This window comes from Oncorhynchus mykiss, chromosome 4 (assembly GCF_057628025.1).
Source record: "Oncorhynchus mykiss isolate SJ-2025 chromosome 4, ASM5762802v1, whole genome shotgun sequence".
Classification (NCBI taxonomy): Eukaryota; Metazoa; Chordata; class Actinopteri; order Salmoniformes; family Salmonidae; genus Oncorhynchus; species Oncorhynchus mykiss.
In genome coordinates, this window is record NC_143025.1 from 63,943,099 (window position 1) to 63,960,000 (window position 16,902).

General features: G+C 43.7%; 2 protein-coding genes across 3 annotated transcripts in view; both read left to right on the forward strand.

Annotated features, from left to right (window-relative positions):
• Positions 1-362: 362 nt before the first annotated feature.
• Positions 363-5,999, forward strand: traf3ip2a (TRAF3 interacting protein 2a). Of its 2 annotated transcripts, XR_016495371.1 has the most exons (11): positions 435-620; positions 975-991; positions 1,159-1,674; positions 2,731-2,878; positions 3,121-3,326; positions 3,572-3,660; positions 3,756-3,824; positions 4,069-4,108; positions 4,576-4,680; positions 4,982-5,056; positions 5,180-5,999. XR_016495371.1 is itself a non-coding variant. In XM_021600280.3 (10 exons), exons 2-10 carry the CDS (start codon positions 976-978, stop codon positions 5,324-5,326), a joined length of 1,371 nt encoding a protein of 456 aa, XP_021455955.3. In that variant the 5' UTR covers positions 363-620; position 975; the 3' UTR covers positions 5,327-5,999. The 2 variants fall into 2 exon arrangements, 1 of the variants encoding a protein (XP_021455955.3); XM_021600280.3 differs by lacking the exon at positions 4,069-4,108 and having other exon boundaries at positions 363-620.
• Positions 6,000-8,297: 2,298 nt separating this feature from the next.
• Positions 8,298-16,902, forward strand: part of rev3l (REV3 like, DNA directed polymerase zeta catalytic subunit) — a 49,051-nt gene continuing 40,446 nt past the window's right edge. The window contains exon 1 of the mRNA XM_036975690.2: positions 8,298-9,285. Within this exon, the coding sequence (XP_036831585.2) occupies positions 9,147-9,285 (139 nt within the window). The 5' untranslated portion in view covers positions 8,298-9,146. The remainder of the gene's footprint in view (positions 9,286-16,902) is intronic.

Here is a 16,902-nt window from a genome sequence, read left to right on the forward strand (position 1 = left end):
TTTTGTTTTTTTTAAATGCTTATTTTCTTGTTTTCTTCGCTGGAGTTATATAACTTGAGCTTTTTTATATATTTTGTAAGAGTTTGTAGGGTCGTTCTGTGTTTTTTTTTTTTTTTGTCTTTTCTTAGCAAAATCAGCTCATGAATGTTAAAAGCGTGTTCACTTTAATGGGCTGCACACTTTTCGTGAATCAAGTGCCCTCATGTCTGTAGGTGTGCTTTTACTATGACAACTCAATCCACTTTAAATGACAAGGTTCGCCCTGACTGGTTGCAGAATTCCTGCTCTGTTTTCACAACAACCTGATTGGTGGACGTGAACTGCATGTCCCACATTATTTGCATAAATGGCGAAGGGGGACTCTCTTGCTTTGCCAGCACTGATCTCTTCCTCTAGACAAAAATTGAGGGAATGTTTCCTATTCGCTCCAGGGCAGATTTGCATATAGAGGGTGGAATACACGGCTCTGACACAGATAGGAGCCGGGGTCAGGTTTAACTGTTCAACTTGACTGTAAATGGCACCTGTGCTGTATGTTTTAACTTGTTTTCATTGCTTGAAGTCAGGAGAATTTAGTAATTGACTTGTTTTTGCATTATTCCTTCACAGACACATTGCAGGTAAGTTAGTTGCTTGACTGGAGGACAAAGTTCACTTCCTTGGAATATACGTAATGTTTGGTCTGACTGGTTTTCGCTATGTATTATAATGACTCTGTATAACCAAAGGACAGCTTTGAGTTCTGTAGTCATAAGGGCTTTCCGTCGATCTGCCACATATCATAGCTTTCTTTTTTTTTCTTTTTTTACCCGTAAAAGAGTTTGTTTCACTTGTGAATGCAGTTTTTCTAAAAAAGTGTTGCCAGGAATGTCATGTCATTCTGCTATCCACAGAGCTCAGCTTTCATTCCTGTTAAACCACATTTGTTTCTGTTTCCTTTTTACAAACAAATCTATCCCTCGTCCTGAGAGAAGAATGGACTCTTTCACAGGTACGCCATTGTCAAATACAGTACACACTACCACACCTATCGAAAAGGAAAGTTAACCTTACGCTAAACTCACTCTTACATATCACATCATTTTTTTCCCCTTCTTTACTTCTCCTAAATGGCTTAAGCTGAATAACATTGTCTGTTGTTGTTGTTGTTGTTGTCAGATTCCCGTTGTCACAGAAGTATTCCGGTGGAGACAGATGAGTCAATGACATCATCAATGCTGAACCTAGCATTGCCCTTGGACTGTGGGCAGTGCTCAGAACACAGAGAGAGGCCAAAGGAAGAGGCCTGGTTTGCCCCTGAGGTGACCGTCAACGACGTAGGCCAGGTGGAATACCCCAAGGACTCCTGGAGAACCTCTACGGAAGACCCTCTGGGTAACCTTCGACCCCAGTTCAGAACCCCCTCCCTGCATCAGAAAGACATGTTCCCACACACCCCTGACCCTGTCGACCTCAGGTTACACTCCTACAGAGAGAGGGCTCAGTGGACTGAGGATTTCTCTGGGATTCTCCGGCGGGGAGCGGAGGGCTTCCCTGGTCCTCCCAGCTGGCCTCTACCTCAGGACTGTAACCTTGAAGGAGCAGAACACTTGGAGTCCCCTCTTTCTCTCAGGTCTGACTTAAATGACATCCACTGTGTCCCTCCGAGATACCCACCACACACGCCTCCTCGATGTAAGTAACGTGCTGTATATGACAACTGTATACATATAATTAAATGGAAAAGATATAGATAAATTAATCCAAATGATACTGGAGCTGGGTCATTCCGCGAATAGAGTGTATTAGAATAGAATAGTATTATTGAATTTTAAAGCATTTTAAACCACATGGACATTTTTATAAATAATACGAATAGAGATTTGCTAAAGTGCCAAAAAAATGTCAAAGCATGTTATATTTATTGAACTGCCCTTCAATATAAACCACATGGACATTTTTAGATATCAGATTTTTTTTATTTGAATATAGACTTGCCGAAATGCCAAAAATCTGAATTTTGAAAAGTCTGACTTTTTCTGACTTGTAGGAAGATTTGAACCCACTTAACCCCAAACGTTTGCCATGTTGTCACCATCATTGTAAAGCTCTGGTTATTTTGTTGCTTTGATAAAGTCATTTCTGAAGATGATTATTTAGTTCATGTGATTTCTCCCTCGTTTTAAGGTCAACCCTGTTATGGGAACTGAACTCTCATTTTAATATGTTGAAACTATTTCTTATTGAACATCTAATAGTCAAATCAGCGTGAAGGCAGATGAGCCGGTTCTACTCTTTTCGGCCATTGGTGTTTTTGTGGATAAAAACTGTGAGTGTCAAGCATAACACGACAACGGGAGTTATGGCTGAAATAAGATAAAATTGTCACAGTCAACCCTGTTACTTTAATTAGCACTTTTCTTCATTTGAATTCTTGAAAAATGGGAAAGCATGTTTTTACGAAGGGGAACATTATGAACATTAACATTATACAAATTAGGTGAAATAAAACGTTTTATTTTTATTTTTTACAGTTATCCCAACCAAAAGGCACTATTTTTTTGTGGAAAGACCAAGCTATATAAACTTTTCTGGGAAGTAGGTGATGCTTTTGTTTAGGTTGTTGTTTATATTGCTGTCTGAAATATAGCCTGGATGATCCACGTTCTACACTTCAGATAGGGATGATTTTAATTGGGAGCCCATCCAAGACAGGATGTTAAGAGCATGTCTTCTCACGTCCCTCCACAGGCCCTGATCAAGTGCACGGCAGGTGTCCGAGACTGTACACATGTCAGAAACCCGTAAATCAAACCTGTCCCCTCTATAATCGTCATCATTATAACCATCTTCACCCTACGGAACCCCAGCGGGAGCTTCAGCAAGACCCGTCATCCTGGTACACTAAATATCCCTATAACCTACTGGTCTAACATCAGATTATATCATTAGCCTAGATATCAAAACCAATTGGATTTCGCAAGTTCCTAGTACTGCTTTGTTTACAGTTTAATAGGAAATGTTTGGTGGGGATCCAGTTTTAGAACGAATGTCTGCTGGTGGGCATTACAATATAGATATAATTCCTGTTTTATGAGTGTTTGGAGCAGACACCCAAATCTTCTATACCGTTTTCTCTAGGACTCCTACGGCTCAAAACAGACTATATGAACAAGGAGCTCTAAAAGCCCCCAGTCGGAATCTTCCTCAGCGTGTGGCCCCTCCCAGAGAGGTGATGTCTGAGGTCAGTGTGGTGCCCTCTTACCCAGTGACCCCCGGCCAACCAGGTGGGGGAGGAACAGCTACACAGGAACAGAGGAAGACCATCAGTTTACCTGAGGAGTGCAGTAAGTGCATATCATTCTCCATCCCTCTGCAAAAACTTTATCCCCCAAAAAATTATATTAAAGTTTATTGTTCATTAAACAGTGGATTTTCTGTGAATCAGAATAATTGTGTCACCTTATGGCCTTGGCTTGTAAGAGCTCAATATTAAGACTTAAAACCAAGTCTAACATCCACTAAAATGCAAATAGTTGTTTGAGTGCAATTAACATTCATGTGGATGCCATGCTTGTCTGTTTGATTGCAGGGAATGTTTTTATTACGTATTCTGTGGACACAGCCCGTGAGATGTTTACCTTCGTGAAGTTTCTGATAGATCAGGGCTTTAAACCAGCTGTAAGTTTGCAAACTGTATTTTCCATGGTCTTTTATTCAGAAATGTCCCAACATTTTAAACACTATTTTTCATACATAATCCCTCTCTCTGGCAGATTGACATTTTTGATAATGCAGTCAGAAGAATGGACATCAACAAGTGGATGGACACCTATTTAAAGGATGTAAGTCTAAGCGGTCAGCATTTTTAGAGCATAAAATGGAGCTATTTAATGATGAAACTATACAGAAGCAAATGGGTAACACTTTATTTTAAGTAATAAACCAGTAATAAACCAGTAATAAATCATTACTCCCACATTTGTAAATGTAAATAAATTCTTCACAAATCTATATATATATATATATATATATATATATATATATATCCCATAAATATCCTGTGTTGTGTGCTTATTCTTTTGCCAGGTACTGCTGGAATGTCTACCAATGGCTTGCCCATCTTTTTGTGAGAAATTACACTGGTCACTCAACGTATTTATACAGCATAATTAGTGCTCACTTTAGATTAGGGGCTGCAAAAAAAAAACATGTTACTAATGATTAGCAAATGGTTTATACATGTGGGAGTAATGATTAATCAATGGTGAACACCCACTTTATAAATGCCCGATTAATAGTTTATTACAGACCCTTAAAGAGATATTGCCAAAATCCCTAAATACTTCTCCAGAGTCAGATAAACTTGTGGACACCATTTCTATGTCTCTGTGTCCAGTATGAATGAAGTTACAGGTAGTTTCTCGAGCCAATGCTAACTAGCGTTAGTGCAACGAGCGCTGACGCTAGTTAGCATTGGCTCGAGCAACTACCTCGAACTTCCTTCATTGGTCTCATTGACAAAATCCTGAAGTATCCCTTTAAAACGAAGTCTTATCAAAAAAACTGAACTGACTATGAGATGCTGCGTTGCAGAAGTCAGTGCTGATCATCGTGGCCATCAGTCCTAAGTACAAGGCAGACGTGGAAGGATACGGGGAGGATGAGCATGGTCTCCACACCAAGTACATTCACACTCAGGTAGGCACTTATACATGCACGTGTAAGAATATATCAAATGAATGTGGGTAGCTACTGTCTTTTTTATTATTATTATGGAGTCTCAAGATTAGGACAGTGAGACAAAGGTTCTGGGCCTTGGCCACAGCCCCTCCTTGTCATGATGTAGCATGGGTATAAAACACTGCTGTGTAATACAAAGGGAAACATATACTGTACCACAGCCATGTATAGTTTATGTACAGTATGCATTTGATACGCAATGAAGACAATTCATAAAAGCACCAGGCGTTTATCTTTGAGCAACCTTTTCCCATTTTAGATCCAGAATGAGTTCATCCAACAGCACTGCCTTAATTTCCGACTGGTGCCCGTATTATTTCCCACTGCTACCAAGGTGAGTGGATAGTGAGATGTCATCTCCGTAGGGATAGGATTCTATACTGTTGTGATATCCTGTTATATCCTCACTCACGCCGTGGTGTAATGTTACCTATCCCATTCCTGTCTTGTCCTCCAGAGACATGTCCCCGCCTGGCTCCAGAGTACCAGGATCTACCGCTGGCCCCAGGATACCCAAGACTTGGTTCTCCGTTTGCTAAGAGAGGAACGCTACATCGCCCCCTCTCTGGGGAAAGAGATGACCCTCTCTATTCGGCCCCTCTGAGAACTGCTAGACTGCTATAGACACGTAATTGACTTGGATGTTTATATGGCAAATGATTATAGCCTTTTTTTGTGCTCAACTGAAATTGTGTGTGGGCGGAGGCGTGTAGCTTAGCACAATTCTCAAATAACCACAAGGTGGCAGTATTTACTTTTTCACTTTTTCACGTGTGCTTGCTTGACATGTTAGGAGTTAATAGTTACGCCTGACATTGTGTGGTGACTGTGTTCCTAATATTATGTGATCTGAATATATATTTTAATGGGATGTAATAATTGTTGAATTTACATGCCACACTTTTTTTTATATCGTAGCCTATACTACGTAGTTACTACTGTATTACCCAGAATAACACTAAACCATGAGCAATGTAAAGGTCTCACACTTCTTTGGGTTATAGCAGATAAATAGAACAGGATGTAAAGGTGCTTTTAGGGGCCCCCTATTCATCCATGATTTAAGATCCACAGAGGGGCCACAGGAAGAATCTGTCACTAAAACATCAATCTTCTGCAACAGAGGGAGGGGCTGGGGTTCACACCTAACCTGCTCTTTACACTTGTATTTTATCTGTGGTGGTTACATCATCCTTTGATTAGCCAAACAAAACTATTTTCTGTCAATAATGGCAATCATACTCCACTGTAAATAACAATAAAGTATTAAAATGGTTGGTACTGTATTTCTCTGTGTTATGAGACATATGTCTGCTATTCTCAAAAAACAGCCAGTTGTAAATTTCACTATCAGCCTAATGCATTCATTAACCATGAGAGCTTAGTTTCCTGCACCCATAAATCAGTTGCTTGTATGATTGTTCCAATACTTGCACCACACTATACAAAGCCTTATCTGGCCAACCCAAAGCAACCACAGGGTTTGGGGAAGGGGGAGATGAGATACTCTCCTGCAGGTGGCTTGGTGTGTGAAACTGAGCCTGTCATCTTATCAGTGAGGTGAGTGATTGATTAACCTGGGCAAACGGGGCTGTGCCTCCAGATTAGAAGTGGAAATTCTCCAACCATCAACAAGGATACAATTCCCTTCACAAGAGAGCTGTGTTAACTGTTGTATGTGAATACTTACCCAGAAATATATAGTTTAATCAGCTGTAGGCTATCCCGGATTGTGATGCATCTGCCTAGCACTCAGCAGAAAACTGCTATTAAACAGACTCACCTCATTTTCACCTGCGCTGATTGGTTTGCAGAGAAAGGGCCAAATCTCACTCAAGGTCAGAGCACACTCCCATTGACAGACGCTCCCACTCCATCCACATGAAACGCTAACGGTACATTCCTCGTCATCAGGGACCCACTGAGTGTGGCTGTGTCCCCAGTCTGAGCCGAGTGTTCAGAGGGGTTTATGGGCCTTTCAGTGGAAGAGAAAAGAGTGGGGTCTGCCCATCCACAACTACAGCCTGGTTTATTATGGAAATCTAAGACGGAATTAAATTGACCAATGTGAAGCTTTAAAAGTCTATGACAGGGCAGTAGAAAGAAAGTGCAAAAAAATAGGCCTATAACAATAAAACAGACCATATTTTTTATGCAGTTGTGGCAAATATTGTTGTGTGCCACAATGTTGTGTGGACTGACTGAAAGATCTCGTGGAATTTAGAACTATGTCCATTCTATTATGTTTGTCTATCTTGTCTTGTGGTAAATAAACATTATTTAGAACTAAGGGGAACAGGATTTAGGAACAAAATTGCATTCATATGGATGTAGGAAATATAGGGCCAAAATGGGGTACATTTATCAAAATATGGTAATTGTACTGTAATGATGTACTGTCGTGTAGTGAGGAACTTCTAGAAGTGTTCAAATAAGGACATACTAGAAAGTGTGTTCGAGCCAATCACAGCATAGTGAACGTTAAAGTGATCCAATCATGCACGAGAGGAAAGGGTCTAGCCAGTGTCTTTTACGACTGCCATTTTTGGTTACGCAGAATGTAAACATGCTTCGGGAACTCGTCTTGAGCATGTAAAGTAGTAGTATGTGGAAGTTTTGTTCTATAAAAATGTTACTGCGAAAGTCATTGCAATCGAAATCAGTTCATTTCAAGAGCATTTTGTAAACGTTCATCATTGGAAGGGGTCATTTCTATGGGTTTCGTTTTTTAAATAGTTTAGATCAGTGGAGTAGTATAATGAATTATTCGAGGACGTTAAGTCATTGAGGAGATTCGATTTTCTGGCCCGCGTTACCCCGGTGGATGGAGTTTGATTCGGGTCAAAAGTGATTGCATTGGTTTTGGAACGGTGCTTCGTCCCGTGCATGAGCCAAGTGCCATTCAAAACTCATGGCGAAATTATCTTAAAACCAAAGTGAGGTAGCCCGAGGTTGATTAACCACGTGGAGTAAAAGTGAATTTTTTTTTTTCTTTTTCTGCCGTCCCAGTAAAAACCAGTTTGAAAATTCAAACCTATATATATATATATAAGGTCTATTTAAAAAAAAAAAATATATATATATATATATATATATATATATATATTTTAAAATAGACCTTGTATGTTTCTGGACGATGCGCCATGCTGACTTGTTAACAACATGACCGAGGGGCGCAGATGTACTTGTTCTAATTGAGAAGGGCGTTCCTCCCTCGCCGCTTTTGCCCGCTCACGTCACGTGCCATATATTGGTGCACAGCGGCTCCGGTTAATAGAACTCCCTTATTATAAAACGGGTTGTTTGGATCCTGGATGCTGATTGGTTGATAGCAGGAAGCTATAGCTCCACAATCTCCTCATTCTCAGGGTAATGCCTATTAACCGATCCATTAGATGTATCAATGCGCATCCACTGTCCCATAGCCCAGCCATTCAATATTCACAACATTTCCCAACCAAATAGGAAGATTTAAAAAAGCAGAATACGATTTTGCCTTTCATACCCATGTCCCGCCTAAAGATTTGTAAACCAATTGAAAACCTAACTTCCACTTGCGCGCTTGTAAACCGACCAATGCCAATCGTGAAATTTAGGTGGTTCTAACAGCACAATTTGGGACTGGATCTGGAGTCTTCTGACCCGTGTTGCTGCAGTGTGTCAGTAGCGAGCAGCTAACCAGTAGCGGCAGAGACTAGGGGAGGGTCTGCCGGGGGAGGAATGGTGTTGCCTTTGGTTTAGTGTTCTGATCATATTACAGAGGAGAGGAAACCTTGTCCGCAGTGCCACATTGGAAGCACACATGAAACCACTGCAAGAACAGCCACACTTGATTCTCTTCACAAAGCGTTTTTGTTTGCAAGTCAAATACGTGCAGGAAAATATTCTGTCTCCGCAGGAGAGTAACTCAACAATTGCCATTTTTTCCCGGATGGATATGCCGTAGCAACACCCGGATTCGGCGAGTGGAGAGAAAGTGGTTTTGGTTTCGCTGGTTTAACTAGCTATGGCCGCTCGAACCAATGAAACGTCTCGTGGAAGCCCAGGATTGTGTTATTTTTGAAGGAACGGGTGGGCAGCTAGTTTCAGCACCGTACATTCAGAGAAGAGTGGACTATGTCAATAGTAACTGAATCACGGGGCACCTCCATTAGTTACGGTATGGTCCCCAGTAGCTGCAGCTCAGATTACTCTTCATAGTTTCTAGCCTGCAAAACTAGGTGGAATATGGGCAACTCCGCGGGCTGCCTCGATAAACAAACAAACGAGACGTTGGTTTATTGCTAGGTCGTTTGTGTACACAACTGATTCCATTTCTTCGGTTGCTACATTGTTACAAAGACAATTTATTCTCATTCTGTTCCTAGATGTTGCCCCAGATCGTAATTTAGCTAGCGTAGTTGATTGAATCCAACACAGCAGTCATGTTTGCTGTCCGCATCGTCACCGCTGACTACTACCTTGCAAGTCCCCTCAAAGACTTGGACGTCTGTTATAACGAATTCAGAGAAAGTGACGTGAAGAAAGTACCAGTGGTTCGAGTTTTCGGGGCAACACCAGCAGGTATGTTCATCTGTTTTTTTTAATATACGGTTATCCTCTGCCGCTTGGTACAGTACCGCCACGCGGTGCACGGATGTAACACACATTTTACTAAACCAACACAATTCAAAGTATAACAATACAGAAGCGGTCTTTTGAATGATGTTTAGTGAGGTGAGACATTGTAACAAACCATACACCAACTCGCCACTGTTTCCAGCATGCAAGCAATGCTTCACGTAGTTGCTTTGTTTTCAGTCTCGTGTTCCATTCCAGGGCTGTGGACAAACAGACAGACACCTACATCATCAGCATTTGGCACATAACCCACTTTACGATACCTTCAATAAAATAAACGAAGTATCTTTTCTGTGCCCAACAACCTGAGGAATGGTGCCACAGCAAGTTGGAATCACAGCATGACAAAGTTTCTACAATGGAGGTGTGACTGTCTGTTTGATTTAACTGGTTTCCTGCAGCACTCACCGGAAAAGTGGTTGTAATTTCGAGCCAAATATGGAGGACGGACGCGCTTTGCCTTCTGGTATGGCTTATGTATTGGAATCGGACCACACAAGGAAATATGTTCATGTGTGGGTCAGGGTGTCAATCAAATGATTTTTTTTATTTATTTTTTGTACCTTTATTTAACCAGGCAAGTCAGTTAAGAACAAATTCTTATTTTCAATGACGGCCTAGGAACAGTGGGTTAACTCAGGGGCAGAATGACAGATTTGTACCTTGTCAGCTCGGGGGTTTGAACTTGCAACCTTCCGGTTACTAGTCCAACGCTCTAACCACTAGGCTACCCTGCCGCCCCGATGATGTCTATTTTCATGTGGTGTCCTCTGCATTATAAAGGAGGCAGCTCTAACAGCTTGCAACCCCCCCCCCCCCCAAAAAAAAAGTGGACCCCACTTATCATATCTACACTCGGACAATGTCCCTGCACCCCTCACTGACCGGTTTCATTACAACACTGTAGTGTAACAAGTGGATGTGGGTTGGGTTCACCGATGCCATGTAGACTTCCTTTGCCACTTCTTTTTGTGTTGTGTGGCATAATCTGTTGAATAATGTTAATGCTTTCTAACCTCCAGACGATTAGTCGACACGAGGTCACACTCCGAGAGGCAAGCACAGACCGCCGTCATTTTACACGCATTTCGTAGCTCTGTATCCTGCGGGAATGTGCTCGGCACATTGTTTTACCTCAAGGTATTGTGAGGCCACGGCTTTCAATAACAACACAACAAGGCATCTGTTTTGGGATTAGCAGTGTGCATTGTTTTTACAGTAACTCTCCTGCAGCTCCACTGTGTTACTTGTGGCAAGCCTAAATCAGTGTTGGCTCAGTATTTCCAATGTGCAATTGCGTCACAATATGGAATGCTTTGACTAGAAACGCAACTCCTTTATTTTTCCATTTTGAATAGCTTTGCTGAAGTGCATCTTTAACACTAGAAGAGCCGACAGAGTCATATTGACTCATTTACTTTTTTAATGCTCTGCCATTTTTTTGTTGTTGTCTTGACTCCCATCCTTGACTTTTCCTAAGTAAGTCTATAACCATACGGTCGTTGTTAGAATCTTAATATCACTAACACTTGTTATAAGCAGTTTTAAGAGGACAAGTCACCCCCCCCCCCCCCCCCATGGCCCATCGAAACTTCACCTGAATTGTTTAATTAAATTTCACGTGCATATAATAGTCTAGCTTGGAATTTACCCAGAGGCAGGGAAATGAAATACCAAAAAGTGACCTTTTTTATGTCTTTATAGGAGGGCAGATTCTGAACTTCTGAAATCACCTAAAAATATATTTTTCCTTATAGCATTACTGCAACACTCAAAGCGCAGTAATATTTTTCAACTCAGAATGTGCCATTCTGTTCTTCTGAAATGCATTTTGTTAAATGCATAATGTTCCGTAAGACCTGCCCTAATAACAAACTAATAATGAATGATCTTTGATGGTGTTTATTTAATCAATTTTAACACTTGAATTGTGGTGTTTTTAGTTTTTAGTTTGTACATATAGCCAACAGTTACATAAACTAATGAAAATGCTATTTTGTTCTTTTAAAATAAATGTTATTTCATATTCTAATCAAGCAAAAAGGCCAGAGGAGGTGTGGTGTGTTTGTCCAACGCGTCGTGCCTGGACACAGCCCTTAGCTGTGGTAAATTGGCCATATACCACAAACCCCCGAGGTGCCTTATTGCTATTATAAGCAGGTTACCACCATAATTAGAACAGTAAACAATCGTTTTGCATCCATACCTGTGGTATATTGTCTCGTATACCACGGTTTTCAGACAATCGGCATCCAAGGCTTTCTAGTGTTAAAAAGAATAGCCCGGAAATGGGTCACACAGACACCCACACGAAGGTAATACACACATCAGTCTTGTATACATGCGTCAGGGCTGAGCTATTACACGTTGGGCATGTCTCTATTTCTCCCTACATGCCAATGAATAGGCTAGTCTACATTTATCTGTAATGCTTTCAAAGCTGTCATGTAACCTAAACACTGATCTCATTCTATGGGAGTTGCTGGACTAAAAAGTAAGTTGTGTGTTTTGCTCGGCTGTGTGTGTGTTTACATGTGTGGCCCTGTGTGACATGCACCTGGTGTTTCTCTAACCCCTCCCTGTCCTCTCCTGACACGGGCCATGTGCACAGAGCAGACACGAGAGACACACCATTCTGCCCTCTGTCACTCGACACCACACTTCCTGTTTTCACTTAGGCTGCTTGCTCTTCGTTGGCCAGCCCCTGAGGCCCAGTCCCGGCCCTAATAGAGCACAGCGTTCTAGTGGTGTGCTGCTGTCTGGTTGCACAGCACATGCTGTAATGCACTCCTCTATAGGCCTTTGCTACCTGTCTACGTCCGTCAGGGACCCATGTGCATGACGGAACGCTGGAGACGCTGATGTCGTTCGTTTCATGGTTTCTGTTGCTTTTCCGCGCGCTCAATCGTTGCTCATTTAGGCCAAATGATAGTGCTTGGGCACAATATGCAGTGGTAATCAGTAATTCATTGCATATGTAAGAGGCCAGCAGCAGCCAGCTCCAGCAGCACTGGCAGGCTTGATTGAAGTTTCCATGCATGGTAAATACAGTCTCTCCCACACGGCTGGGAGTTGCAGTTTGCTGCAGTCTTTGAGCTCTGGCAGCATTGATCCTGCTTGATGTCTAGCAAGGCTAGATTTACTAGATCCAGCAGGCATTCTCACTGCCTCGATGCCTGGGAGAGGCAGCCAGGAACTGTTTTTTTTTTTTTTTTGTGTGTGTGTGTTTGTTTTGCTCGGCTGTGTGTTTGCGTGCACGTGTTTGTGTGTGTGTGTGCAGGGGAGGGGAAACTTGCATGACCAATTGACCTGAATGAGGGGTCAAGCAGCGAACAGCGGCGAGGGATAAAACACGGGGCCTCCCTCCAGCCCTCTCTCCTCCTGGCCCCTGCCTCCTTCCTCCCCCTTTACCTCTCACCAGGGGAACTCTAATGCTGTCTAAAGGAATTCCTCCTGGAACCATTAACAGGATAATGGGGGATTCAAAGACTGGGTGTCTCATTAGTCAAAAGGTCATTTTTCTTTTGATTTGCTACCTCCCTTTTTTAAATTTTATTTTTATTGTTTGGGACTCTCGAGCATTCTCAAGATGTAACCTAGGCCTGTGTTTCTTTTTAGGCTAGTTTAACATGGATACGGCTATCCACTTATTTCTCATGTTTTGTAGCCACATGGCTGGCTGTCTTTTGTGGGCCTAGTCCCTTTACCCTCAGTTGAATCCATTCCCTTCCAGGCTCATTCCAATTTCGACTAGTTTTGATGCCAAGGGAGGAATGCCTTGCTCTGTGAGAGAGGAGTTTGCTGTGAATGCAGAGAGCAGCATGAACCCTGGCCCCTGATAATCCTGAGGCTGTGATGTTATTGTCACAAGACACTGGGGCCCCGGGTCTTTTTAAAAGCCCTTCCGTTGGGGGGTTTCCAGTGAAGACACACACACACACGCCCCTCTCAGCCTGTCCAGGTCTCATTAACCATGAACAAAAGCCTGTCGTTCTTTTGTTTGTCATGCATTCCATCTCTTTGGGCTTTCCCTCCCTAGTACGTCAAGGTGGTCCAATCAGTGCCCCTCTCATGAGTAATGGGAGACAGTAATGGCACCTCGTCGTGTCTTTGTGGCCGTGAAGAAGCAGCTCCATGCCATGCCGTGTCTCTGTCGTAGGGGCCTCACATCAAGCCAGGAATTCCAGGAGTGCTATCTGGTTTCAAAGAGTTCCGCAGGCACATGATGGACTTTGAAAGCTTAGAAAACTCTCCCCCCCTCCTCCATGCAACGGGTGAAAATCAGTGAGGTTGTTTTTGTCCGTTGAATTCTTTAATACTACAGGTGGCCTCTATGGAGGATTTACAGTGCATTAAAGCTGAAGAATGGGCCCCACCCCTTTCTCTGGGTGATGATGACGATCACCTGCTGCTGCTGCTTCTAGCTTGTGTCTGAACGGTTACTGGGGGTGGTAGGTTTATATCACAATGAACTTTCAATCTATAACTGTACTGTAGCTAATGCCTTTACCGCATAGCTGAGTTAGCCCTATAGCCTCTCACATAAAGCAGAATGGAATAGTCTGTACTGTGGCCAAGGCGATAAACCTTTTAGCCTTTACCCCATAGCTAAGAGGTTTGGTGCAGTGTTTCTCAATGAAAAAATGTGCATGAAAACGAGTCGTCTCTCGTTGAATGACAACAAAGACTTTATTGAAGAATCCTTACTGTTGACCAATCACCGACGAAGGCGCGTAGACTTCGGCTACCGACTTCAAGAAAAAATGTTGTGCCCGAACAGCCGGGGGAAGAAAAAAAAACGTACCAAAGTCCAAAACGAACAAAAAGGCCACAACGTCGTCATAATATATGCACAAACTCTTCTGAACTGTTTCAACTGGGAAGCATGCAGACACCTTACATCTTTAACCTGTAGCTGAACTGTTCTAGGCCTACCTTTTTTAGTCTGGCCTGTAGCTGAACTGTGTGCCTTTTGTCTTGTATGAGGGGAGGTTTTTCCTGAGTGCTCTCTTTCCCTCGCTCTCTCAGATTGCTCTCTCGGCTCCCTCTTCCTCTCTTTCTCTCTCTTCTCTCTTTTTCTTTCTCTCTTCTCTCTCTTCTCTCTCTCTCCTTAGGTTTTTCTGTACAGTACACAGATGCCCTTGCTGCTGGGCCTGGGTGATTGATGGCTTTAATAGCTCCCTCCGGTTCTACGGTGGCATTTTGAATGCGTCGCCACCGCCGAGGGCAGAAATGTGGGGCTGCAGCACTAGTCATCGTCCCTGCCATCCTTTTCTGTCGCCCAGGTGGAGTTAGGTGACACCCTGGTGTTTATACTGTAGTGGTGTGCCCACCTAGCCCTCAGACTTCACCTTAGACAGGTTTCAGTGAACAGAAAAGGCAATCACAGCCTCACAGCAAAGCCTTTATTTCAGTTTGTCAATTGACTTCCAGGGGAACATTTACCCTCATCTTTGCCAGGTGATTTGTTTTAGCTGAGTTAATGGCAGCATTTTGTGGATCTGGTAGAAGGAGAAGGAAATGTCTGCAGTGCCTGAGTGAGATGGAACCTTGGTGGGGTGGCCACGTTGATATTTTTTGGCGGGCCGCATATCTGTGTGATGGATGGTGGATTCATTAGCACAGGGGAGTTGAATGTGACTACACAGCCACTGTAGCCTGGCCTCTGGGTTGCCTCGCCTCAAGGTGAGCTCGGCTGAATCTGAGACGGTGCTGCAGACAGGTGTGTGTGTGTGTGTGTGTGTGTAGGACTATGTGCTGTTGGTTTTGATTGGTGTTGGGCTTTCTAGTTGCGGTCTCCTCTTCCTCAGGCCTCCGGCCATGCCAAGGTCACTCCACCAGAGGGAGTCCAGGATCTCCCTGCCCCCTGGTCACTGGATGCTGCGTCACAAATAGCAGCCTATTCCCTTTTTTTATAGTGCACCACTTTGGACCCGGGAACCTGTATACAGGGAATAGGGTGCCATTTTGAAAGCAGAAACCAGCCACCTCTCCTCTCTGGTACTGGCACCTGTCTGAGGAGCTCCACCTTACTACTGCAGGTGCCGTGCCGCGCCTTGACGGTTCACCCAGCCTGCTCCGCGCGAGTGTTTTCATCTCCCACCTTCTGACAGGCCACTGCTGGATGGTTAATTGTCTGAGTGAGCAGCTCTCTTCTGCGCTGTTTGATTATTGCTGGGTCTAATCAATAGGAGACACGCTGTGTTAATAACACACACAGAGGTGGAGGTGGCCAGCCGCGTCTACCGCTCGCTGCTGGTAAATCCGTCTGCTGGCTGCAAATCCCACTGACTGACTGAGCCACAGACATACCTCCAGGCTGAGGGGAGGTTGACGTGACAGACAGACAGACGACAGACGGACCAGCCGAGCTCTCTCTACCACATCCGGGACCATAGCAGACATGGGACTCTGTCCTTAAACGCCTGCCCTAACCACATCATAGGCAGCACTAGGGGTGTGGGGGGATATCAGTGGGCTGTTGTTGCTCTCATCAGTAGGCCTCGTATGTGTATTCGGTCAGCTTTTTACTGCTGCCTGGCAGTGAGGTAATGCGATTAGTCCCTGAGTGAAGCTGGGCTGGATTACTTGCGTTGGTCGCTAGCGTCAGGCCAGGAAATGTCCCCCCCCCCCCCGCCCTCCCCCCTTTTAAAAATTCCCGGTACTTTATGAAATACGCCTGTGTTCTTCTCGTTTGATGTGGAGTGCTCAGTAACTGTGGGCTGTCTCCCTGCCAACGGTTGTGTTGGGATATTAAGTGGATTTGTGTTCTTTGAATGCGGGGAGTCCCTAAAAAGCAGGTACTGCCTGTGTGGTCCCACTCTGGTCCAGGGAGCCCAGTGTTGGCACGTGGAGTTGGGTCACTTTGGTCCGCTGATGAGTGTTTCCGACCCTTCCTCTCTTCTCCGGGCTCTTTGTCCCTACGTTAGAGAACTGAGGGAGAGGGGCCCTGCTCGGGCCATTCAAGGCTGTCTCTGTTCCCCAGGCCACTCACTGTTGTAGGAAAACTGTAGTGTTTCAGGCAGATTTATAAGATCTTATTTTAAAAGAATGGAATCATTTGGCAGAGAAAAAGCCTGAACTGGAATGCTTTGAACCTGTTATGCTGTGCCTTCAATCTGGATGTTGATAAAAACACACACACACACGCGCATGGATTAAATTCTTTATCAGTAGGTCTTAGGTATCTGCCATTGGGGACGGAGAAGTAGGACTACAGCTGTCTGTTTTGAAGCTGTAGCCACGACAGGAAAGCCCTGCTTTCTGAACACTCCATTCTACGCTCCCCTCCTTGTGAGGACCCGCATCTCATTTTGCTTGTGAAGACCAAACGGCATGTCTTGAGATCAATTTTTAATTCCACAGTTCCACTGTACACAGTGTGTATGAAAGCAGGCTTATTAAAGGGGGATGGGGAATTCTGGCTGGCTCTAAAAATAGCCGGGCTTGTTTTTTTTTATTTTTAAAGGCAACCGAGCTTGCTTCTTTCTGTTCTGTCAGTGCTGGAGGAGCACAGTGAGGGGGGGGGCTACATGAAACACTGAGATTCTGGGTCGACCA

Coding starts and splice junctions, on each gene's coding strand:
- traf3ip2a (XM_021600280.3), top strand. Junction 2,879..3,120: donor CAGCAAGACCCGTCATCCTG/GTACACTAAATA, acceptor CGTTTTCTCTAG/GACTCCTACGGCTCAAAACA. Junction 3,327..3,571: donor CAGTTTACCTGAGGAGTGCA/GTAAGTGCATAT, acceptor GTTTGATTGCAG/GGAATGTTTTTATTACGTAT.